The 26922-nt window shown below is 36.4% G+C and overlaps 1 protein-coding gene across 1 annotated transcript in view; it reads right to left on the minus strand.

Moving 5' to 3' along the window:
* Window positions 1–26922, minus strand: part of CLDN16 (claudin 16) — a 54498-nt gene that overhangs the window by 8542 nt on the left and 19034 nt on the right. Inside the window, exons 3-5 of the mRNA XM_063441085.1 lie at window positions 18703–18805; window positions 9178–9342; window positions 1907–2095 (exon numbers count right to left, since the gene is read on the minus strand). Coding sequence (XP_063297155.1) covers window positions 1907–2095; window positions 9178–9342; window positions 18703–18805 — 457 coding nt within the window. The remainder of the gene's footprint in view (window positions 1–1906; window positions 2096–9177; window positions 9343–18702; window positions 18806–26922) is intronic.

A 26922-nucleotide genomic window follows, 5' to 3' on the forward strand; every position in this document is an offset into this window, starting at 1 on the left:
TCACCAGCAAATCCTGTCTGAAAGTTTGGAGCATGGCTGGAGATGGAGATGTTAGCTGCTGCAGGTCAGCACTCTGTGACCTGATATATCCATTAACTGTCTGTTATTGCCCCTACTCAGGGCTGTCAGGCTCCATCCATCATTTACAGCCCTGTATGAGCAGCCAAACAAATATATCTGCAAACCACTTAGTGGAAATATGCATTTTTAAAACTATGTTGTGTGTCCTTAGGTGCGACTCTCAGGGTCTGTGTGTCAATGTTTATGCCATGACTGTGTCAGTGATTGCCTGTATTAGTGTGTGTGTGTGTCATTGAGTGCTTAAGTTAGTGTGTATCAGTGTGTGTTAGTGACTGCTTATGCCAGTGTGTGTGTGCCTTAGTTAATGCATGTGACATCGAGTGTCTATGTCACTGTGTTTGTGTGTTAGGGAGTACTTCTGTTAGCGTGTGTCAGTGTGTGCTTGTATCATATTTTGTCAGTAAGTACTTGTGTCTATGTGTGTGTCAGTGAGTACTCGCATCAGTGTGTTTGTGTCAGTGAGTGCATGTCTGTGTCATTGATAGTATGTATCATTGTGGATTGTAAGTTAGTGCATGTGTCCATGATTCTATGTGTATGCATCATTGTGTGTGTCAGTGAAAGTGAGTGTGTGTTACTGTGCATCCTTTCCTTAAATATATCATTATATGCATTTTATTCCCAGTCCGGCCCTGCACACGGTCACAGACCCTCCGCTCTAGCCTTTTCTGTAGCACTTCCTCTCAGTGAGGTTATACTTGGGCCCCAGGCTTTAAAACCCTTTTGGAATATGAGATGGACATGTTGGGTGTAGAATTATTTTAAGGATTATGTCCTTGCATGGAGAGAAGAAACTAAATAAATGATCAACATTTTAATATTTATGCATTCAGAGTATTCCTAAATCAGATGATTCTTATGGAGACAAAATAAAACAACACAGCTTCCCTTCCATTCCACCATACTCAACACATTTTCTAGTTTGTTAAGCGCTAAGTGAATAAACCCCTTATATGACAAGCAGGTTTCACTATGGACAAATGGTGAAGGAAGTCCATATAATATTGTATGACAATTACTGATGTAAATTAACCAGCATAATAGGTGAAAAAAACACCCGGGGGGGGGGGGGGGAGAGACACTGCCTGCGACAAAATCCTCATTCAGGTGATGTACCTTTAAATATAGAAAGAAAAATACATAGCGTGATACCGTAAAATATATATTGATTTATTAACAATCTGTGGCCCCCAAATTAAAAACTCTTACAAGAGATATATGTGGTTCTTGTCTCCAAGTCCCACACAACAGCTTGTCTGTTTTAGTCCAGCGGCTCTTTAAAACACGTTACCGATCCCATTCGTCTGCAGTTGATGTTTAAAGTCCCGTGCACTCGGACAAGTTGTTTATCAATGCAGGTAAATGCTAGAATCTCGGTTTAAATGTTCGGCTTACTGGTGTCTTTAGTAAGTTGATTTCATCAATTTCATCTACGCGTTATGCCTGCTAGAACCCAGGCCTTTTCAAGATGTCACGTATTAATGAGAGGGTGTGGCCATGAAGAGGGTGTGGCCAGATTAGGGTGCTGAGAAGCCTAAGGCCGGCCCTGCCTGCTCCTAAGTAGTACTATCTGTTTATTATCTGTGCTACGGCGCCAAAAGTTTTTGGGGGTTTCACGTTGTTAGTAAATTATGTCAAAGGTAAAAATTAATTGGGATCCCCTGCTATAGACTAAACTAGAAAGAATAATATTAGGATAGATGATACATTAAACATCTATCTCCATTTAGCTATAAAGAAAACTTTATATAGAATAAATTTACTACATCAGGTTATATAAGGTAAATATGGACAATTGACATGGACATTGATATGGTCAATTTACCTTCAAAAAAATAATGACAGCATATGAGAACACCTCCACATACAAAACCACCAAGAGATCCTGCCATTCCAAGCCAGCATGACCACCCAAACTTATATTGAATTCCTAGGAAAACACTGTACAACAAGTTTGTTCTCTCTACATATACATCAAGGGCATACCACACTGACCCAATGATCCCAGGAACACCTAAGAGGGCAAGAAATTACAAAATTAGGTTAATAAAGTCAACATTGGATATATTTAGACATTTGCAACAGCAAAAAAAGCATTAAATAAAAGGACATCAAATATGAGATCATTTTAAAAGCAACAATAAACCTTTGAAATACTAGTAAAAAGTAAAAAAAAAAAAAAAATCCTAAGTAAAAACATTAAAATAACCACCAAAACACTTGAGTGAAATTTCAAAGACAATTACAAATGCAAAGTCAATATTAACCAAATCTGAAAAGTTGGCTTTGCTTTCAATTTGAAAAAAAGTTTCTGGCTTTACATTTAAAATTCACTTTCAACTCTCACTTTAGTAAATTACTCTCGGTATGTGGGACCTCCAAATGAAGTTACATAAAATGTAACACCTTTTCTCCCAAAGGAACCCCCCACTTTCACTTACTTTATCTTCTCACTCACCAGCCTTCATCTAGAAGATAAACAACTTATCAGCAACCCTAAAACCATTAGAAGGAGATAATGGTGATGGTGCCAGGAAGTCCTGGGCCCCAGTTTGCCTCCAGGAATAAAACCGATAATGAATGTTTTAGCCCCAAAATCTTCAAGCTGGTTTGTTAACAGTTTAACCCCTTCAGCTAAACCAGCACCCAGGACTTTCCAACAACTTAATTCTGAAATCCGGAGTTTCCCATTAATTTGGCAATTCAATCTGCAACTGCTATTTGATATTTAGTAACGTGTACATTTTCATAAGAATATAATTATTGACAAAAGGGGATCAATTTCACCTGGAAGTACAGTGTTTTTGAAACTAAGCAAAATAATGTGGGCTTTTACCTAAAATATCTTCTTGTTCCAACAAGAGAAAACACAAAGAAGGCATGGAAACCAACTGTTCTGATGTAAGCCAGGTCCTGGGAATGATCAACTTGGCCCTACACACTAAAGCCAAGTTTCTGGTTTGAGAAATGGATCAGTGTTGGCTGTTAATACACTTTATATTGCTTTTTGTGAAGGACCTCTATCTTGAAGTTTATTTTGTTACTTTATTCTTTTTTAACCTTGTGTCATTAAATAATATCATGCCATGAAAACAATTATATGTCATTTTTAAACCATCAACTGCCTTAGTGCCCGGATATGGAAGATAAACTATTTTGGGTCATATCATTTCGATTATTGATTTCAAAGTGATTTACAATTCACAACAGTAGATATCCATTTAATATTCATTTTAGAAGTTAATGCAAAATAATTGTGTATGTTTCTGGTTTTCTAGCTGGTGGTGCCATCTATACATAGAGATATGCATTCATTAACATCAATTATTTGATAATGTTTCATTAGATAGAGTAAGCACCAGCTTACAGGTGCCTGATGTTTAGGGGGTGCATGTTTTTACCATTTATGATACACCTTTTTAGCTCGAGTAGTCTGTGGGCAGAGATAAATGCCAGGAGCCTTGGTCAATATCTTTGTTGACAAAACTCAGTCAACAGTTATCTATTGGATTCGGCCTATATTTTTTGATGAATTTCACCTAGATTTATTGCCAGTTATGATTCTAGCAACCAGGTTTGCTGCTCGTAAAATATTCTCTGATAAATGTGCTTCCAAAGCTCATTATTCTGATTATTTTAGAGATTAGCCTTGTCAGCAAATACAATAAATAAACACTTGGGTCACTTGGGTCAACATACCCCCAACAGTTTAAGGGAGGTTTAAAAACTTCCCCATGTCCACACTGACCATGCCACAATTGGGTTCACGTCAGCTAAAAAAATAAAAATAAAGACTAGCAACTAGAAAAGGCTATTGTGCATGGATGGCAAAATTCTGCACCAATCAGCATCTCCTCATAGAGATGCACTGAATCAATGCATCTCCATGGGGAATGTTCAGTGTCTCCATGCCACACTATGCAGTACATACAGAGGAAGTAACTCAAGTGGCCATCAGAGTGACTGCTAATAGAGGTTTTACAAGCCAGCTTTTCTCTGGATACGCAGTGTTTACAGTGCTAAGGCTGCAGGGGCATGCTATAGACATCGGAATAACTACATTAAGCTGTAACATAGAAACATAGAAACATAGAATGTGACGGCAGATAAGAACCATTCGGCCCATCTAGTCTGCCCAGTGTAGTGGTTCTGGTGACTGTAGTGTCCATTTAAAAAGCCGCGCAAGTCTATAGTCATAAAGCATATTTCTGGCAGCTAAAGTGCTAAGTGAAATTATACAAGTATTCAAATGAACTATTTTAACACAACATAATAATTTGTAGGCCTTATTTGAGAATAAAAGGTTGGTTTCAGATGACAAGCCTATATTATATGAATCCTGTACCTTATTATAAAAATTGCAATATTTAAATATTAATGTTATGATATTCTTTAATGAACAATTTGTTCTATAGGAAAAATTGATTAACTGTATATATTTAAATATATAAATAGAAGCAAAAATGGATGCATTTGACAGCTAAATACATTGGTTTTATACGCTTTACTCATATCATGTGTGCTTATCTGTTGTATATTGCTAATTAATGTATTTTACGCTTGGAGTCAACACCTTTGCATATATACATATACATGCTTTATATACAAATTATATAACACCATACAGCACCATACAGAGTATTACCGGTACTTATTGTGTCCCAAATTAAATACTGCCATGTCTATCCCAGCATGAGAAGTACAATATTTTTAAATTGTTGTTATGTATGCATGGACTGGCATGGAAACAGGAACTTTCATTCTACATTGGTTTCATTGAAATATATAAATAAATAGCTCCATGTGATCTACAGGTGGTGCAGAATTTCAGCAGAACTGCCAATTACTTCCATACTGCACAATGTAAAAATGAACTGTCAATCATTGTCATCTAAGAAAAGTATAATTTCAGCGAGGCTTACTTTCAGTGGTAAATTTGAGAATTACTAATAAAACAATATATACCAATTACCTTTTACATTTTTTTTTAAAATACATGACTTCAGGCAACAGTCAGCTTTTCTGAGAGGGTGTTTTTGAGAAGATTACACATTGATAAAAAAGAGATGGCTCTGAAATTTTTCATGGTTCTTATGTTCTGTCAAAATAATATGGGTTGTGTTATAACACCTCTAATGCTATATGCTTTTTTATATTTAGTTTTTGCTAAACACTGAGGCGAAGCAGTCGTGGGGATTTTGCATGAGAGCAGGAGTGGTTCTATTTTTTAACGTTTATAGGTACAACAGTAACCTATGTTTTGACAATTTGCCTTTATTTAAGTTTTATTAGATCTCCTATTAAACAATTTAATATAACTTTCCTTATCAGAATTTCTGCTCCATGTACAATACAGAAAGGTAGATTCTTTGCTCTCTGTCATACACTATCATCCACAACATTAAAACCACCTGACTTATAGCATGTATGTCACCCTCATGCTGCAAAAACAGCTCACATGGGTCGAGGAATGGACTCCACAAGACCTCTACATAGAGGATATGTTTCAAATTAACATCCACATGAATGCCAGGACACAAGGTTACCCAGAAGAACATGACCCAGAACATGTCTTCTTCCCATCGTGCATCCTGCTGCCATCTCCTCTTCAAATAGACGACACACATGTACCCTGCAACCCACCTGATCTAAATGAAAATGTGATTCATTAGACCAAGCAACCTTCTTCCATTGCTCTATGGTCCAGTTCTGAAGCTCACATCCCTATTGAAGATGCTTTTAAAACTCAATATTGATTCTGAAAACTCAAGATTTGCCATGTTACCTTGTTGTGAGAATTGTCTCCACACGTGCTTGAAAGAAACTTGTCATCATATTCTATCTAAAATAATATTCGTATTTAAAATACTTTGTGATGCATATGTATAGATAAAATACCTCTTTTCATGCATCTCCTGGCTTACGCTTACTCATTGGAGGAAGCCATCTTCAAATCTACTTTGGTCAAAAACTCAACTTCAACCAAAGAAAACTGATATTTAGTGCAATTTCCCAGATCCTGACATCATTCATGAGCATTGGAAATTTCACAACCATCCTTTCATCTGGTTTTTAGCTGTTTATTGTGCATGTTCTTTGGCTGGATAAGCTGTGTTTTGGACAAAAGACTTGAATATGGCTACCTAATACCAAGAGTAACAATGGAGTACTAATAACAAGTATTTGCTATGCCATCCTTAAAGAGGCAGTCCTAACCGCCATCTGGTGATATAGCACATCCTAGCCATCCTTGCTGCCCACTTGTCCACCGGCATTCCCCACTGGAGTTCGCACTGGACCTGTGAAGTATGTTATGATAAGGGTAATTCTCATTCCTGTGATGCCATATGGTCTCAAAGGCAACATAAAAGTTTCACTTAATATTGCTATAATAATATAATTATGACAACTCACAACTAGCATTGCAAAAATGCCTCATATTGCCTTTGCACAATTTTGCTTCATACAAAACATTATTTGCCAAAACAATTGCATGGCCAAAATCCTCCTGAGCTGAAATGGCACACAGTTTATAAATTGTTCTTTTATTTATTTATTAACTTTACGAACATGTGATGCATTAAATATTGTACCTTGCTCCAGAATCATCTGACCCAGTAAATTCATATCTTTGCAGGGTTACTCAATACATTTATATAGTCAGGAATTGACCCGGGAATTCCAGATTACCAAATTAGAATTATTCTCAAGCTCAGCAAGTTTTGCATTTCAGTTATTATGGCCTAAATTTGTAATTCAATACTGCTTGTGAATTAGCCCATAACGAGTTACTCCAGTCTATATGAATACTTCTGCTTTTAGATGTGGTCATGGAGCAAGGAATCTGTATGTATGGGGTTTCAGTTTGAAACGCTGCACCTACAGACATATCTGCACTTTTGTGTTGAGGCTAGTTGTAGCCACAGAACATGTGATTTAGGCAGCCCTGAACTTACTTACAGTTGCCTAGTGTTAATCCCATGCAAAACTTCTCCCTGTCGCCATCATGCTCTGTGCACTGGCAATGGACGTTTTCAGTTTCCAGCCCTCCCCACCTCGTGCATTGTGAATTATTTTTTTTATTTAGTTTTTCTTCACAACATCAAATTGCTCCCTCCTTTCCACTGCACACTCTGTCCCTTTCATCCTTGGTATAAAGCATGAGCATGCTTTCTGAGCCTGGAGATCATACAGATTGTAACAACTAATGGAGCAATGGAAATGTTCAAAGGAGTCACCAAAACAACTACAGCCGAGATAGCTCAGATGGTAGAGCTTCAGATGTTTAATTTGTGGGTCCAGGGTTCAAGTCCCTGTTTGGGCGCTCCCATTATTTTTAGATCACCAATATTAAGAGGGGCTACCTGCAAGTCTGTCGGCACTTGAGCGTTTGGTGCAGGGTTAGCAATTCTTCTCCACTGAAAGGTGACTCTTCAAAGTAAGGGGGAAAGGCACGATCCAAGCTTTAAAAAAAAGTTCTGGTACACACAAACGGGGACTATTCACCAAAGTGAGACATCCAAACAAAGGTTAAAGGAACTTAACATGGATAGCTTGGAGAAAAGACGAGACGGGGCGATATGATAGAAACATTTAAATACATAAAGGGAATCAATACAGTAAAGGAGGAAACTATATTTAAAAGAAGAGAAACTACCACAACAAGAGGACATCATCTTAAATTAGAGGGGCAAAGGTTTAAAAATAATATTAGGAAGCATTACTTTACTGAGATGGTAGTGGATGCATGGAATAGCCTTCCAGCTGAAGTGGCAGAGGTTAACACAGTAATGGAGTTTAAACATGCGTGGGATGGGCATAAGGCCTAGGCTTAAGGCTTAAGCTGAGGCCAGGGAAAGTATGAAAGTATTTAGAAAATTGGGCAGACTAGATGGGCCGAATGGTTCTTATCTGCCATCACATTCTATGCTTCTATGTTTCTATAGTATTTGTTCTGGTGAATATAATCATCCCCTTCAGGCTTTTTGCAGTAAACACTGAGAAAATGCAGTGTTTACATTACAGCCTGTGAATACCTCCAGTGGCCACTCCTCAGATGGCTGCTACAGGTACTTCCTGGGGCAGCACTACCATTCAGTGTCTCCACCCTCTGCATGGAGACACTGAACTTTCCTCATAGAGATGCATTGATTAAATTCATCTTTATGAGGAGATGCTGATTGGCCAGGGCTGCAGTTTGCTCCTTCACTGAGATTATCAGAATTGACAATCTCAGCCAATACAATGCTTTCCTATGGGAAAGCACTGTGATTGGCTGAGATCATCACTTGTAGATGGCAGTCAAGGAGGTAGATCTTGGGCCGAGCTAGCACCAGCAAACCAGAATAAAGGTTAGATTTAACTATTTTTAAGAGGAACAAGGGGGGGCAGGGGAGCTTGATAGTGATTTTAACGCTATAATGTCAGGAATACATATTTGTGTTCCTGACCCAATAGTGTTCCTTTAATCTCACCCAGTGCTCAATAGAGAATTATATATTTTAAAAAAGCTGTAGTGAGCAAGAGTTAGAGAAACCCTTTAAGTTTCAAAGGAAATAAAATAAAGGTTGTCTTAGCTAGATCACCTCTATCCATGTCATGCAAAAATCAACATCTCTCCCAGAAAAAGCAACTAGAAAAACTAGCCTGATGCCAAATCTCTATGCTGATTGACAAAACGCACACACTTAAATTGTCAGCATGTGGTTTCAAATCAGCAATGGTGGTGCACAATGCAACAAACATCAAGTGTAATAGAAAGTACTTTTCTTTTTTTTTTTTCGTCATCCGTGTCAGATTATTATATAGGCAAAGGTAATTTATAAAGTGTGATGGCACATCAATGCAATAATAATATATACAGAGAATATGAAACCCTGCCTAATAAAATGTTGATACAATAATATTATATTTTAATATGCAAGATAAGCTAATGATGCAAAATACAAGAATGTTCTTCCCAATAATATCTTAATAATTTTACATCAGATCCTATGATGCACAGATTAAATAACACCCTGTTAACATTACGTCATATTATTGGCTGATTGGAAGAATAACATAAGGCTTTACTCCAGAACCATTTTTGTCACTTACCTCCAATAACCATGGTAATGCCAGAAACAAAGCAAATCTTCAGCTTAATGCTCGAGTCATTTGTGAGTAGTGTTACGCAGTCAAGACCCAGAAGAAGAATAATGAACCCAAATCCCGCAAGAATATCAGCCAGTATCATCAATGTCCGAGTTGCCACTAATTTCACTGCAACATAAAAGCAGTTTACATACAGTACAGAGAACTTTATATAAACACAAAAAGTGTTAAAGAAATTTCATCTACACTAAAGATCAAAAGTGTGGTTACAAATACACCTATCTCAGTGGATAGTGATGACAGCTTCCTCCAGGAATATCCCAGAATTTATCCCTTACATGCAATGTAGGTACCACAGACAAAATGGAGCATACAGCTGTAAATCTAAAACAATAAATAAAAAAATGATAGTGCAACACTGTAATAAAAGGGTATTATAAAGCACTATTGGGTTAAACTCACAGGATGAAGAATGGTATATTCGCTTTAGCGTGCCTCCCCTGATGTAGATGGGGGGCTGATCCAAGTCACCTCCTCTCCTTTCAACAGCACTGCGACATGATGGGCCGGACTCAGGTTGAAGAGAATATATAACTTCTGCTTTATTATTAAAATAAATATATAAACAAAAAATAAAAAATACATGTAAATAGTTGCTATATCTGGTCCTACATGTTTCGTCCTAAAGGACTTCCCAAAGGAACCTTCAGATGTGTAAAGCAACCAAGTAAAATCCATATACAATGGAAATCACAATGCAAAAAGTAGTACTGCTTTGGATCAGCCCCCCATTTACATCAGGGGAGGCACCCTAAAGCGAATATAACATTCTTCATCTTGTGAGTGTAACCCAATAGCATATTATAATACCTTTTATTACAGTGTTGCACTATCATTCGTTTTTTTGTCTTTTGTAGATTTGCTGCTGTATTCTCCATTTTGTCGGTCGTACCTATAGTACAGACAGTGGAACATTTGATTACATTTTACAGAAATCGGTTAAACAAATAGGTAATATTTTTAGATGTTTCCTGCCTTTACTTTTGAACATTAAAGAGTTAAATTACATTTGTATGCCAAATGACTCCTGAAAGGTAAAAAGAAAAAAGTTTGACAGCTTGAATATGATTTTTTAATAACAAAAAAATGCCACGATTGCAATCTACGCCTATCTCGTGATGCATTGCACTTTAGAAAATTACAGTAAATTTGAAATGTGCTGCTCGAAAAATGATGTTTAGAGGAATAGATTGGATAGGAGCCAGCTAAGTTGTGTGAAGAAGGGGTGAAGGTTTTATAAGCTTATAATGTGGGGGATTCAACCAATGATTGTATAATTTAACCCCTTAAGGACCAAACTTCTGGAATAAAAGGGAATCATGACATGTCACACATGTCATGTGTCCTTAAGGGGTTAATCATTGTAATATTTTGAATCAAGCTTTTCCACCTTGCAGACAATACCATTTAACCCTTTTAATTTTTTTCAATCCTATGAAAAATATACATTAATTTTAGTGGGTAAGTTAAAACTATCAAGCATTTTCTTTCCAAAGAAGTAACCCCTGTGAAAAATGATCTTTAAATTGCAATGAATACTCTCAGTAGATGACTTATTTATCTGAATTATAATATTTCCTCCATTTTCTTTATTTATTTTAGGCCCATTTATAATCTTACTCTTGTTTCCATTTAAAAAAAAAAAGGTTGCTAAAGATTTGCTGGTATTGCATGTTTGTCTTTGCCATGATCATAATCCAAAAAGGTCTTAACCATTTCCAGCTGGAAATGATGTCAAAGCGGAATTAATACCAATTTAAAGGGATAATATAGTCAACAAAACGAAGCAGTTTTGGTGTTTATACAGCCCTAGTCATACCTCCGTGACTTGCATATCCATCCTAAACACTTCTAATCTAATGTTTAAACTTCCTTTATTGCACATTCCCCTGTGTGTGATTAAAGTTTAATTTACAGAGCAGGATATAAAAACTTCTAAAACAAGTTAACATCTGATTGAAAATGAAGCCATTATTTTAATGCAGGGTGTGTGAGTTATAACCATGGACAGAAACAAAATGAATTAAACTCCTAATCAGTAGAGCATTGAGTAGTGAGACTGCAAAGTTGTGATCTATAAATTAAAAACACTTCATTAAGCTAATTTGTTTTGTTGCATATAGTGTCCTTTTAAGGCACAATTGTCATCACATTTTCACTTTTGATTTTTTTAAAGCTTTTTTTTTATTTAATGAAAAAAAATAACAGAAATACCCAGAACAAATCTTCAGTGTAACAATCCTTTATATAAGGTGCCAAAAGAAAGATGACATTTTAGCCACACAAGGCCTTTATCAAACCTAGTACACCTAATACAAGGTTAGGTAAAGGTTGTGCATGGCTGAAACGTCACCTTAAATAAAGCATCATTGCATTAAAGGTTTGTGTCTGGCAATACTGTCATTTTGCAATTTGATTGGCTGTGGCCGAAACCAGGGTCCGTGCACCTTAACAATGACAATATCTTAATTATTGTATTTACATTTAATGAAACAATGATTTATATTGATTTTACTGAGATTATTTCACTTTGATGTGGTGATTGTTCTGCGTAAATCTACAGCAGGCAAGTTCGGTTCAGCAACAGTTTGTCATAGAACAGCAGATTCTAACTCAAACGGGCAACTCAGTCCGATAAAAATGTAAAATTTTACACATTTTAACATCTGTCGTCAAATAATCTCAAGATCAATATGGAGACATTGCAAGGCTAAAAACAAATAAAATGTTTAATTTGCAGGCTTTGCAATCACATCAGATTAATGATAACAGGTGTTGTGTGAGGCATGAATCTGTTGCGTTCCAAATCAATATTAATCTGTGTGTTCCAATGCAAACATTTGGGTAAAATGAATATGTGTATTTTGGTTTTGTAAAAATATATTTTACAATGTTATATTCATGTAACAATGCTTATTTTTTTATTTGCTTTATACAATAATACAAGAAGGAAGTGCGTGCATATGATTTTGTTATCAAATTTCATAGAGTATACAGTTGCAAGAAAAAGTATGTGAACCCTTTGGAATGATATGGATTTCTGCACAAATTGGTCATAAAATGTGATCTGATCATCATCTAAGTCACAACAATAGACAATCACAGTCTGCTTAAACTAATAACACACAAAGAATGAAATGTTGCCATGTTTTTATTGAACACACCATGTAAACATTCACAGTGCAGGTGGAAAAAGAATGTGAACCCCTAGACTAATGACATCTCCAAGAGCTAATTGAAGTGAGATGTCAGCTAACTGGAGTCCAATCAATGATATGAGATTGGAGGTGTTGGTTACAGCTGCCCTGCCCTATAAAAAACACACACCAGTTCTGGGTTTGCTTTTCACAAGAAGCATTGCCTGATGTGAATGATGCCTCGCACAAAAGAGCTCTCAGAAGACCTACGATTAAGAATTGTTGACTTGCATAAAGCTGGAAGGGGTTATACAAATATCTCCAAAAGCCTTGCTGTTTATCAGTCCACGGTTAGACAAATTGACTATGAATGGAGAAAGTTAAGCACTGCTGCTACTCTCCCTAGGAGTGGCCGCCCTGTAAAGATGACTGCAAGAGCACAGCGCAGACTGCTCCATGAGGTGAAGAAGAATCCTAGAGTGTCAGCCAAAGACTTACAAAAGTCACTGGCAAATGCTAACATCCTTGTTATCGAATCTACAATACGTAAAACACTAAACAAGAATGGATTTCATGGGAGGATACCACAGAGGAAGCCACTGCTGTCCAAACAAAACATTGCTGCACGTTTACAGTTTGCACAAGAGCACCTGGATGTTCCACAGCAGTACTGGCAAAATATTCTGTGGACAGATGAAACCAAAGTTGAGTTGTTTGGAAGAAACACACAACACGATGTGTGGCAAAAAAGAGGCACAGTACACCAACATCAAAACCTCATCCCAACTGTGAAGTATGGTGGTGGGGGCATCATGGTTTGGGGCTGCTTTGCTGCGTCAGGGCCTGGACGGATTGCTATAATCGAAGGAAAAATGAATTCCCAAGTTTATCAAGACATTTTGCAGGAGAACTTAAGGCCATCTGTCTACCAGCTGAAGCTCAATAGAAAATGGGTGTTGCAACAGGACAATGAACCAAAGCATATACGTAAATCAACAACAGAATGGCTTAAACAGAAGAAAATACGCCTTCTGAAGTGGCCCAGTCAGAGTCCTGACCTCAACCCGATTGAGATGCTGTGGCATGACCTCAAGAAAGCGATTCACACCAGACATCCCAAAAATATTGCTGAACTGAAACAGTTCTGTAAAGAGGAATGGTCAAGAATTACTCCTGACCGTTGTGCACGTCTGATCTGCAACTACAGGAAATGTTTGGTTGAAGTTATTGCTGCCAAAGGAGGTTCAACCAGTTATTAAATCCAAGGGTTCACATACTTTTTCCACCTGCACTGTGAATGTTTACATGGTGCGTTCAATAAAAACATGGCAACATTTCATTCTTTGTGTGTTATTAGTTTAAGCAGACTGTGATTGTCTATTGTTGTGACTTAGATGATGATCAGATCACATTTTATGACCAATTTGTGCAGAAATCCATATCATTCCAAAGGGTTCACATACTTTTTCTTGCAACTGTATGTAGTGTTTATTTTACTCATGCATATTGTTGGGTTTTATATACCGTATATACTCGAGTATAAGCCGAGTTTTTCAGCACATTTTTTGTGCTGAAAAAACCCAACTCGGCTTATACTCTCATACACACACTGCACTCATACACACACTGCATTCATACACACACTGCACTCATACACACACTGCATTCATACACACACTGCACTCATACACACTGCACTCATACACACTGCATTCATACACACTGCACCCATACACACTGCACTCATACACACTGCACTCATACACACACTGCACTCATACACACACTGCACTCATACACACACTGCATTCATACACACACTGCACTCATACACACACTGCATTCATACACACACTGCACTCATACACACACTGCACTCATACACACTGCACTCATACACACTGCATTCATACACACTGCACTCATACACACACTGCATTCATACACACACTGCATTCATACACACTGCATTCATACACACTGCATTCATACACACTGCATTCATACACACTGCATTCATACACACTGCACTCATACACACTGCACTCATACACACTGCATTCATACACACTGCATTCATACACACACTGCACTACTACACACACTGCACTACTACACACACTGCACTACTACACACACTGCACTCATACACACAAGCTGCACTCATATACACACACTGTAAATAAATATTCAATTAATATATTTTTTTAGGATCTAATTTTATTTAAAATTTTACCAGTAGCCGCTGCATTTCCCACCCTAGTCTTATACTCGAGTCAATAAGTTTTCCCAGTTTTTTGGGGTAAAATTAGGGGCCTCGGCTTATATTCGGGTCGGCTTATACTCGAGTATATACGGTATGTTGACATACTAGTTAAAAAGTGTTATCAATGGTTTACCAAATTCTGTTAGTTGTTGAATTTGATTATGGGAAAAAAATTAAAACATTAATGTGCTGATAAATCTTGTTCAGAGTAACCGTGTGTTCTACTTATATCAACAAAACATCATCAACACCGAATCAGTTATAAGGACTTCTTGGGACAATATGCAGCCTTCATTAGAGGTGGGAATGTCATTAAGAACTCTGGGATAGGGTCGTTCTACTCCGACATTTACACTATTCCAATTATAAATTGTATCTATACGAAAGTTAGGTAAGTGCGGTAAAAATGATTGATTAAGATTGGATATTATATACTTTGTTTTTTTAAATAATCACATGCCAATGCAAGAATGCCAAAAGTGTTGATGAGAAACAGCTCATCAGGATTTGCAACTCAATTTAACAGTGGTGGCTCATGAAGTTTTAAAATGGTGGTGTTTTTTTAAAATTATGTAGTTATCACTGGAAACTGCAGACAATAATGCATCTGTACCTGTAAAATTGGGATAGTGTGATAAAATAAAATAAACACACAGTGTTGAGATCGAGGGAGGGATATTTTTAGTAGACTCACAGAGTGATGGGAATGGGGTACACATACACTCAGCAGAAGTGCAATGCTAGTATTGGAGGATACATTTTCACTGGTGGGATTGAGGGGCACACTATCTGTAGACAAACAGTGTTGTGATTGGATATCACATTATCAGCAAACACATTGTGTTGGTATTGAAACAGAACTTAGCTACTGTGTTAGCTATGATATACATTTGATATAAATTTGCTAAAATACATTTAGGGAAATTAAATAATAAAAAAAACATCACAATTCATTGATTAGACTTATAACCTTTACAATACAACCTTACTACTCTCACTACTTTTTATGTATTCATTTAATGTAAGAGTTGAAGACTTTTGAACTGTTATATACAGGGCATCTTGCTCAGACACCCTACTGGATTTTTAATGGGGCAAGTTAGAAATCACCTCTAGGATCCACAGATAAAAATTGGAAACTGAGAATACAGGTTGTCTGGGAATTCCACATAGTAACTTTATTAGGAAGACGTTGTTATGGGCCTGGTGTAATTTTGCTTGCCCATATTTATTTTTTAATATGTAAATTTTTATTAGAATTGCAATAACAATAAATAAATAAAATGTATTGTCCATTTATTCATGTCCATACCTGGGAACTTTCTTGGGTTTAGTACAAGTTGCCTCCATTTTATTTTCTCATTTAGCCAGTTAGCCCAAGGGTTTCTGGGTTAAATGGTAATGCCATCTACAGAATTGCTGGGGTTTTGTGGAAAGCAGGGTGGAGACAGTTTGGGGGTAGGTGGGATTTCATAAAATGTGGGAAATTCCTCATATGGATTTATATAAGAAAAATGGTTGGCTCAAGATGCCCAGTAATTACCTGGCAGATCCTAAATATTACTCTCAAATAGCAAATGTCCTGATAAAATACTATCTAAAGGTAGAACTATATCTTTTTCTGCCTGATCACACCAGTAACAACATGCAGTAAGAAAAATAAATTCCTGATTAGAATATACGGAAGCAGACATGACATGCTGTGGGCCTGCTGGTGAGGTGATTGTTACAAGGTGGGTAACATGGTTGGCAATTTTATATAGATATCCTTTTATTACAAGGAAGAACACATTACACAGTCTTCCAATCAGGTAACAGGTATCACATGGAGGGAGCTATAGATTGGGGGTGGGGTGGGCAAATAAGCTAGAGCAGTTATCTACCACTCTCCAGTTTTAGCTAGTTAGCAGTTTTCATCATCGATACAATTTAGAACATTTGCACTGCAAGTAGAATGATTACCTAATTTGAGGAAACATATATTAAAATTAACAATGGGACTGAGATTTGTGACAGGAGTTAATCATGAAAAACATAATGCCTGCGGAGATTTTCCGCTCCATTTGGCATCATGAGCTGTACTGATATTTCTATGCAAATGAGTAGCTTATCATAGTCTAGCAATGAATACAAAATTCAGAAGAAATATTAATTTGACAAATCATAGAATGGTTGACCACTGGCCACAAGTTCTCATAATCTATTTCCAAATTTAATTATTATCTTAACACAAAATAAGGTAAGACTGTTTTCAAATGAATATTTCAGGGTTTATTCACTGAAAAACAAAATTTCAAAAGTTGGAGAACCGACTATCTTTGCCATAATTTTGCAATTTAATTATCAATTAACTACAAATCAGCGTTGCGTGAATTAAATCCTTAGTGTTTTTCTATTGGCAGATATGTTTTGAGAAATGTTTAAAATACAAATATTCAGCCCTGTCTTTGTATTGTCTTGTTATTTTTGTGTTGTGATTTGCTTTTTACTTTTTTTTAGGACGTTATCCATGATGGTATAACTAGGTTTCCCATTAATTATGGGTCAAGAGCAACGCTCTACGCATCACACACACCTGGCTAATTTAATTGAAAGTGACCAATGATTGATGGTTAATTGTGGTGAAAATATAATACAATTGTTTCACTGACATACACTTACTCCAGGACTTTACAAATACTAAATAAAAGGTTTTAAAATATTCCAGATAGGAAAAATAAATGTAAAAGTTTTTGTTATTACAAACCCATAGTATACATTTCATCATGGGGAGATATGCTACAGACAGAATGTCAAAAAGAATGACCAAGCTTGTTTGAGAATCTTAGTGAACTGGATGAATTGTACATGCAAAATGTATTATTCTACTTCTGGGAGACTAATCTGTGTGAACAAAGCATTGTTCCATGGAGCATTCAGTTTTCAAAATAATATGAAAGCTTATTAGTCTAACTCTCTGATGCATACATCATACAACAGTTTTATGCAGCTAAAAAGTTTCTTTAAATTAAAGGAAAAACTACAGAGCTGCTATTTCCCATGGATTTACACTCCTAGGAGAGCTTCATGCTGATTTCACCTTCATAGGAAGAAACTTCCAGGATGAATAGTTAAGCAGAAAATGTAATCACATAATTACCAGGATATCTGAAGATATTATTCACGAATGACAAGAATCTCTTTTGTGGTAAAATGGTTTCTCTTCGGGAGAGTGTTTCGTAAATTACAATTGGCCCAATTCTTCTGCCAGCTAAAGCAATGGTCAGCTAAATATAGCTGACAACTTTGGGCTTGTATAAAAATTACCAGGAAAAAATGAAGACTGAATTAATTAATTTATGTTAAATTGGAGAGATATTAGATTCAATAGAGATGTTCAATAGAGTCCACAGACTCACAATGTCCGTATCTGATGGTATGCATGTTGGAATTGTTAACAATGACTAGGCAGTTTATTAAATTGGTTATACATTTCAAACACAAAAGATGGTAATGTATGACATTGTTGACATGTAGTAAATAAACCCCATATCTTTGCATAAACAAGAATGACTGGTAAGTATATATGATACATATAAAAAAAATTCTGATCTGCTAACTTGCTTATTGTAGCATAACAAACAAAGTGTAAAATGTTTAAAAACGAAGTATAAAAAGAACAGAGAATATGAGAGCTATGAGAACAAGCAACAGATTAGAGAAACTATGTAGCTTGCCTTTCAGTTTGTCTCCACTCAGATATCAAAAATGTTTTTGCTCACTTGTGCCATTACAAAGAGAACCTATACCATTTGCATGTCAGACTGATCACACCCATAAGGGCAGCTTAGGACTGAAATGCCAGCAGGTCCTCTCTGCACGAGAGACACAGCAACCCCAGACGATTGTATTGGCCTTCTTGGGCCTCGTCAGTGAGATGTGGCTGATATCACTCTAGGCACAATGAGCATATGATCCACATCTGCATTACCCTTTTAAATTAGGGATAAAAGTATAAAAAGAAGAAAATAAATAATTTAGAAAACTGATATTTGTCACCATCAATGTGGAACAATCAAGACATACCGGAGTGCTCAGCGTATATAGAATCATATTCATCGCAGGTTCGTATCCCATCAAACACATTGGTGACACATTCCCACCAAAGACCTCGACATTTTGTACTCACCTGAATGTAGAACAAAAAAAATATTAAAGAAGAATTCTTTACAAAACCAATATAGAACTCAATTTTTTGAGGATATCATCGAGAGGTGAGTATTATGTTTTTAAAAAACACTTTATGAAGAAATCACCATAAATGAAAGAACATACCAATAAAAAAATAAAATTGAATACCATAAGGACCATAATGGCTGTGCAGTCAATCTCCACAATCTTTGGCTTAGAAAACACAGTGTGATAAAATGCAATGCATTTACAAACAAAAAGCGATGAGAGTGAACAGTACAAAAAGAGAATAATATAGTCCTACACAACCACTCTGGTGAAAACTGTGTCTTGGGTGCCAAGGAGATGATATCCTCCTTGAAGCAGTCAACGCAATCTTTTATTTGGAACCAGGGTGTGGGTAATGAAGTGGATTCCACTTCATTACCCACACCCTGGTTCCAAATGAAAGACCGGATCATGGAGGATGCACCATCCTTTGCACCTGGGATCCTTACCTGAAGCTGACTTTTAGGAAGTAACTTGGACACAGTGATCACCAGAGTAGTTGTATAGGACTATATTGAGCTTTTTTTGTGCTGTTCACTCTTAGCACTTTTTGTTTGCAAGTGCATTTCATTTTATCACACTGTATATTTTAATATATCGCACTGTATATTTTATATCATATATCAACGGTGTTTCAGAGTTAGCCAGTGTGTTGATGGAATTGGAGGTTACTACTATTGCATTTGTGCATTTCTTTGTTACGTATGGTTTATTGTGTTTTTGTCCCGAAAATATATGTTATATTTATAACTTTGACACAGCCAGAGCTTATAATGCAAATTAACATCCACAATACCATACATACTTGTCAGTATTAAAGGAATGCCCCCAAACATGCATAGGCTTGTACATAATTTCTATGCATATGCCCTCATTCAAATAAGAACAGCCAGAATATCACGGGTTAATGATGCTGCTCTAGGCACAAGTGTTACAGAAGAAAGAGTTTTCATTATTAACCTCTGCGTCACTAATAACCCCACTAAGAACTTTAGCAGCATTTACTGGGAAGAGTGAATGTGATTACTTTCAGAGAAGTACCAGTCCTTTTTTAGGAGCATTCCCAGATTTAAATTCAATGATCTCCACCAGTGTAACACAGATTAAAAAAACGTGTAGAACGTCATGTGGATTCCTAGGAAGGTCCCAAGCCAGAGCTGAAAGAGCCACCGCTGATAAGCACTTTATCTGCTTTGTTCTGTTCTTTATTATTATTATTATTATTATTATTATTATTATTATTATATTATTTATATAACGCCATCAAATTCTGTAGCGCCGTACAATGGGTACTATTTTCAAGTACTGCCAGAAGATCAATATTGCAAAGGCCCAGGTTGCGGTGTTCATTTCTTTAGAAATAGTAGATATTTGAACATTAGAAAAGCATGTTGTCTGTGCGATCATAATTAAATTTAATTATTTTAATCAGATTTGCTGAATGATTTATATGCATATACAATTCTGCATTAAGTTTTTTGTTTTTTTCCTTTAAGGTATATATATATATATTTTTTACAAATTTTGGTGCAATAAAGAACTTTATACAGCTGCAACAAACCCATTTATATCTCTACATGGAGCCCTAACACACTTTTTATCTCTAGAGACATAGTATAAAGTATCTTTGCATTTCTTTGTGCCTTTGCTGGAGCTATAATGCTATGGGTCATTGGCTTGCATGACACAATGAACAAATCTCTGAGGTCATTAGGCAGGACAGGAAAGCCACTCTATCACACATTAATGCCTTGGGCATGTTCTTGGAGGGCTTGGCAGTTAATCTGACCTCAGATCCATGAGAATAGTTGCCATCATTAACTAAACTTCCTGTTAATGAGCCACTTATACCAGATATCACCTAAAGGTGCCTTTGTATATGCATGACAAGGTTAATATGCTACTAATCAAAGTGAAATAATTTAAATTAGCTTTAAGAAAGTATATCCTTTTGCGCTGTGCTGGATTAAAACCCCATCTTTACATGGAATTCTAGACTTTAGAATAAAATAAATTAAAATCAGCTCTTTAAAGGCAGAGTAACTTTGAACTAATACTTTATTCACTATGCTACAGTGCTCTTTGTCTGTCTGACCTCTGTGTCTTTCTGTTTCGATTTCTCCACATTGCTTGCAAACCCATATTCCATCCCACTCACTACTCTCCCGATTTGGACATTTCCTCCACTTCCCATTAAATAAATTTTTCTCACAAGTGTTACTGCAGATGCATTTGTCATCTGTCACGTCAATCCCCCTGATATCTTCATTCCTCCACCCCACTAAGTAACATTTTCATCCTCAGCCATAAAATCTTCATTACCCAACTTCACCCACATTTTATCCTTGTCAAGTTAAAAAACATAACCTACCATGCAGAGTTAAACCAATGTTACACTATATTTTAAAAGGGGATATCGGTGTATTGTCAGTTCTTGGAATGGCCAGGCGTAACTCAGTGTCTCAAGTAGGGAAAAATAGGCTCTTTTTGTTGCCTTCCATTTTGTGTGGCTCTTTTTGTTACTGTTGTATGGGTCCTTCTGTTCACCTGCCCTCCCAATACAATGGGGCCAGATCCTTTGGCCCTATTGTATTGCTCTTTATGCCAGCCCTTTGTCCACGTGTTAAAATAGTTTGGATTGTCCAGAATGCCCATGGATATCAGCTGCTAATGGTGCTAGAAAAGTAACTGTTGGCTAGTTAAAAAAGCAATTAGTACATATTATAAAAGTTCCATAAAATAAATACACACACACAACACACACACACACACACACACACATATATATATATATATATATATATATATATATATATATATATATATATATATATATATATATTTATTTATTTATTTATTTTACAAACGCCTTTGCCAAGAAAACACATATTTAAAAAAATAATAATAATAATATACATAGAGCCTGAACAGATGGAGATACAAGCAAATTGTCCAAAACAATTTTGTTTTGTTTTACGTAATTATGGATCATGTAGCTGTAACTAGGTAAACATTCACTTCGGTACTGCTTGATTATTTGACTGTTCTTGGAACTTATCCTTACAAAAACAAATACAGAAAATAGCAAGACCAAAACTAAAATGGTTCATTAAACATGAAACAGAAGAATGAGCTCAGAGTTATTTTAGACTGGAAATTGACTTTTTTCTATTATTAATTTCATGCTGTAAAGTCTCCAGATTTTGTTTTCATATATTTAGAGATGGAATTATTAAAGAAAAAAGTCAATAAGGAGTAGTAAAAGTCTTAATGTAAAAATAGTCTCTACAGTGATAATGACTACAGAGAAATAGTTATATTAACACTATTATGCAAAGCAAAAAATGCAAACTGGAGTAATCTGATGGCATCATTCTGTATGCTAAGATAAAATTAACATTTTCCCATACGTCTTTTAGTAATTTTCTCTTTTATATTCTAGAAGAACATATGTAGTATTATTTTTTCTTAATATATAATTTTTTTTTTACTAATTTTCACTTATTATTTTCACTAATTTTTTACTAATTATAAATGTGATAAAAAGAAAAAATCGGCCTCAAAGACTGTCATAACAAATATTATTATAAAACAGAATAAGACAGATAAGTGACTCTATCATGTAACTTAACGGAAAACATATCACAATTAAATAATGGTAGCATTTATAAGGCAGCAACAAGAGGGAAATAAATTAGAGAAAAAGAATAGTTGATGAATTTTTTTTTATTTTTTTTTTTAATGTCTGTTAGCTCTATCGTGTCTATTCTATGTCCATTGTTTCCGTTGGTGTTACCACATATGTGCTTGTTAAATTGCGTCAAACCCTTGTTTTGTAGCACATTCATAGAGTTTACTATGACTCTGCAAGTTATCGTAGGATTAATGTGGTTCATTTTTCAACAACAGTTTCATGTTATACAAGATCAGGAGGTATTATTTAAAATGTACCCCAAAGTTGTGGGGGAGGGGTTAGGTATTTTTTATAATTTAATTAATGATTATAACTCTGAAAGTTTGTTGTCCTGTTTGTGATCTAATATCTATTTTATCAGTAAATTGTAATATATTGCATTACATTGAATTGTGGTGAAGTTCTTACAATTAGGTCTGGCAATATTTGGACACTGGCACAATTTTCATGATTGTAGCCCTGTACGCCACCACAATAGAGTTGAAATGAAACTACTGAGTTGCAACTGAAGTGCAGACTTTAATTGAAGTGGTTGAACAAAAAATATTGTTTAAAATGTTTAGGAATTGCAACCATTTAGATACACGGTACTTTATTTCAGGGGCTTAAATGTAATTGATCTAATTAACACAATCATAAATAAATTGTACATTTTTTAAATTTTGACTAGAATCATTTGCAGGCAATGACTGCTTGAAGTCTGGAATGCATCGACATCCCCAAAAGTTGGGTTTCCTCCTTTGTGATGCGTTGCCAGGTCTTTACTGCAGCTGTCTTTAGTTGTTGTTTGTTGGTGTTTTTTTTTGCCTTAAAGGGACACAATGTAGTGGTCTGGGTGTCACATCGCTCAGGTTTTAACCCTTCACATGTAAACATAGCAGTTTCAGAGCAGGGTTAATCCAACTTCTAGTGGCTGTCTTCCTGAAAATCGCATTCAGCGCGCAGAACGTCCTATGGACTGTTAGAATGCGCGCACGACTCTTGCCACGCATGCGCATTTCGCTCCACTCGGGAGCTGATGTCCAGGCATTTTTGTGTTATAGAGATCACTCCAGAGATTTTACCTGCTTAATTGATGAAGAAATAATGAAGCAATAGCCCACACATGTCCATAAACAGATTTTGAGACAATTGACCAATTACTTTTGACCCCTTGAAAGAGAAGGGGATACATATTAAAGAACTGTAATTCCTAAACTATTCCTCCAACTTGGATGTGATCAAATTAAAGATGAGGGACTGCACTTTAAGCCCATATTCACTATTTCAATGTAACTTGATTTATTTTGGTAAACAGCGAAAATAACAAACCTTGTGTCAGTGTCCAAGTATTTCCAGACCTAACTGTATACAAAGCATAACTGACAGACTTTGGCCCAGAACACCCATAAACTTATATCCAGAAGAAAGCAAGTGGTACTGCCTAAATCATATAGTGAAACTGCACAATTTAAAATGAGGTATGCATTGTGAACAGGGACGGATTAACATAGGGGCTGATGGAGCTGCAGTTTTAAGCCCAGGCCCAGGCCCATGGAATAGGCCCATTTTTTTTTTTTTTTACACACTACTCTTAGGGTTGCCATGTATTTCTCATGTATTTCTTATCGTTGCCAGGTATTTCTCAGAAGTATTTCTCAGGTATTTGAGGCTGCCTAGCCGGTGTCGGCAGTAATACTGGCAATAAAAATGTCTGTCTGAGTATAAACAGAGATTATTCTGCAATACTAGCGCCGGCCAGTAGGGGTCGCTGTTTGTGTGGAGAGAGGCAGGGATAAGGAGTTACAGCATCTACCTCCCTGCCTCTCACTACTCACTGATCCGCGGGGGAGCAGCTCTGCACAGAGTCCAGACAGCAGCTCCATTCTGCGAGACATGGGGACGGTGAGAGACTTGGGACGCTGAGACATTGGGACACTGGGTGACATGGGGACACTGAGACACTAGGAGACACTGAGAGACGTGGAGACACTGGGGGACACAGTGAGATATGGGGACACTGGGCAACTTTGAGACCTGGGAGACATGGCTCCCTCCCAGTGTCCCTAGTGTCTCAGTATCCCCATGTCTCCCAGTGTCCCTGGTGTCTCTCAGTGTCTGTAGTATGCCAGTGTCCATAGTGTCTGAGTGTTTCCTAGTCTCCCAAAGTCCCCTAGTCTCCCAGTGTCTATTTGTCCCAATGTCTCCCAGTGTCTCAGTGTCCCCTAGAATAAAAGAAAAAATCTCAGGCACTCACTGTGATAGATTTAAGCAGGTTTATTGGACACCATAATGTTTCAACATGAACCTAGGTCTTTTTCAAGTCTCCAATGTCCCCTATGTATCACAGTTTCCCTTATGTATCAGAGTGTATCAGTGCCCCATGTCTCCCAGTGTCCCTGGTGTCTCCCAGTGTCCGCAGTGTCTCAGTGTCCCTTAGTCTCTCAAAATCCTCTAGTTTCCCAGTGTCCCCATGTCTCACAGTGCCCTCAAGTGTCTCAGTGTCCCCTGGTATAAAAGAGAAAATCTCAGGCACTCACTGTGATAGATTAAAGCAGGTTTATTGGACACCGCAATGTTTCAACCTGTACCCAAGTCTTTATCAAGTCTCCAGTGTCCCTTATGTATCATAGTGTTTCAGTGCCCCATGTCTCCCAGTGTCCCTGGTGTCTCTCAGTGTCCGTAGTGTCTCAGTGTCCTTAGTGTCTCAGTGTCTCCTAGTCTCTCAGAATCCTCTAGTCTCCCAGTGTCCCCATGTCTCACAGGGCCCCCAAGTGTCTCAGTGTCCCCTAGTATAAAATAAAAAAATATCAGGCACTCACTGTGATAGATTTAAGCAGGTTTATTGGACACTGCATCATGTTGACCTGTGTTTTTCTATTATTTTTCCCCTGATCACGTTTGAAAGGCATTCTTTCACCTCAGTAAGCAGTAAGCCATTTGGATCTACTGAACAATTATACTTTGTAAACTGTGAGGCAATAAGCACTTCTATCTCTTGTAGTATAATAGGCATGTAGAAGGCCAAATGTGTTGAATCCCTATTTTACCTGTCGGTCTGGTGCATGCTCCCTACCTATTGCCATAATTCTATTGGATAAGGATGTATTACTAATAATGGGTATCCCTGCTTCTATGAGACTTGAAATGTCTCTAGATTTTCATATGATCCTATAAATAATCCCTGTCTATAATCTTTTCACTTACACTTTGCTAAATGGTACATAGCACGACAGAACATTTACTCTAAAATTGTTGCTATATTAATTTCAGATGTTTACTAAGTATTTTATATTTTTAATTTAAAACCATTTTTTTTTTAAATTGAAAATGTTTTGGGACTTTCAATAAAGACAAAATCAATATAAAGTTGATGTTCTGGAGATAGAACTGTCATATTTTGTATATTTCTTTTTTGATTAACCAGACAATGAAATAACCATTACTTATGGTGTTCCAGTTATTGCTGCTAAATGTGCTTCTGCAAGCTATTGAATCATAAGGTGTACTTAGTTTTTTACATATGGCTTCTCCATTTTGGCTTTATTTCTGTTAAATAATAATAATAATATGTAGTATAATAATAATAATGATAATAATAGTAATATGTCATGTGTTGTTGTTTACCTAATTTTCAGACTTGCTACGGAACAGATGATTGTTATTGTGTCCTGATATATAAAACCAGAGAATTAAAAGAGTGTGTACTTTCTTTTTCCAATAACTGTATGTATATATATATGTATATGTATATATATATATATATATATATATATATAAATATATAGTTGTGGTCAAAACTTAAATCGTATATGAAATTAAAGGACAGGGGGAAAGTTGGTAGTGGTGTGCCAAAACCAACATACGCGTAGGCCTGTAATAAAGAGGGCCCACCAGAGGTATTGTAATAAAAATAGGAAGATATTAGAGGGAGTGGTGATTGGGGTTGCTCAAACAGGAAACGGCATAAATAAGCAGGGGGGTAGAGTTTATACAGGGAAAACTCCTCCCACAAATTCAGACCTATGGCCTTTTACGTGTGGTCAGAACTTAAATCATATATGGAATTACAGGACAGGGGGAAAGTTGGTAGTGATGTGCCGAAACCAACGTACGGGTAGGCCTGTAATAAAGAGGACAAAAAAAAGCAGAAAATACACTTTATTGCATACTCATAAAGCTGAGTTTTTCTGGATATAAGTGTTGTAGATGCAGGATTTCCATCTGCCCATTCTTTTTTTTTTTTTTTTAATATTTAGTTTTTATTGAAGGTTTTCAAGGTTATAAATCCAGTACATAGTTGTTTCATAGAGTAATCATATATGAATATAAGAAGACAATGGGTTTTGAGATTTGACATTCGTACATTTAAGTTTCACATTGTTACATCTGTT

This window comes from Pelobates fuscus, chromosome 2, assembly GCF_036172605.1.
Source record: "Pelobates fuscus isolate aPelFus1 chromosome 2, aPelFus1.pri, whole genome shotgun sequence".
Lineage (NCBI taxonomy): Eukaryota > Metazoa > Chordata > Amphibia > Anura > Pelobatidae > Pelobates > Pelobates fuscus.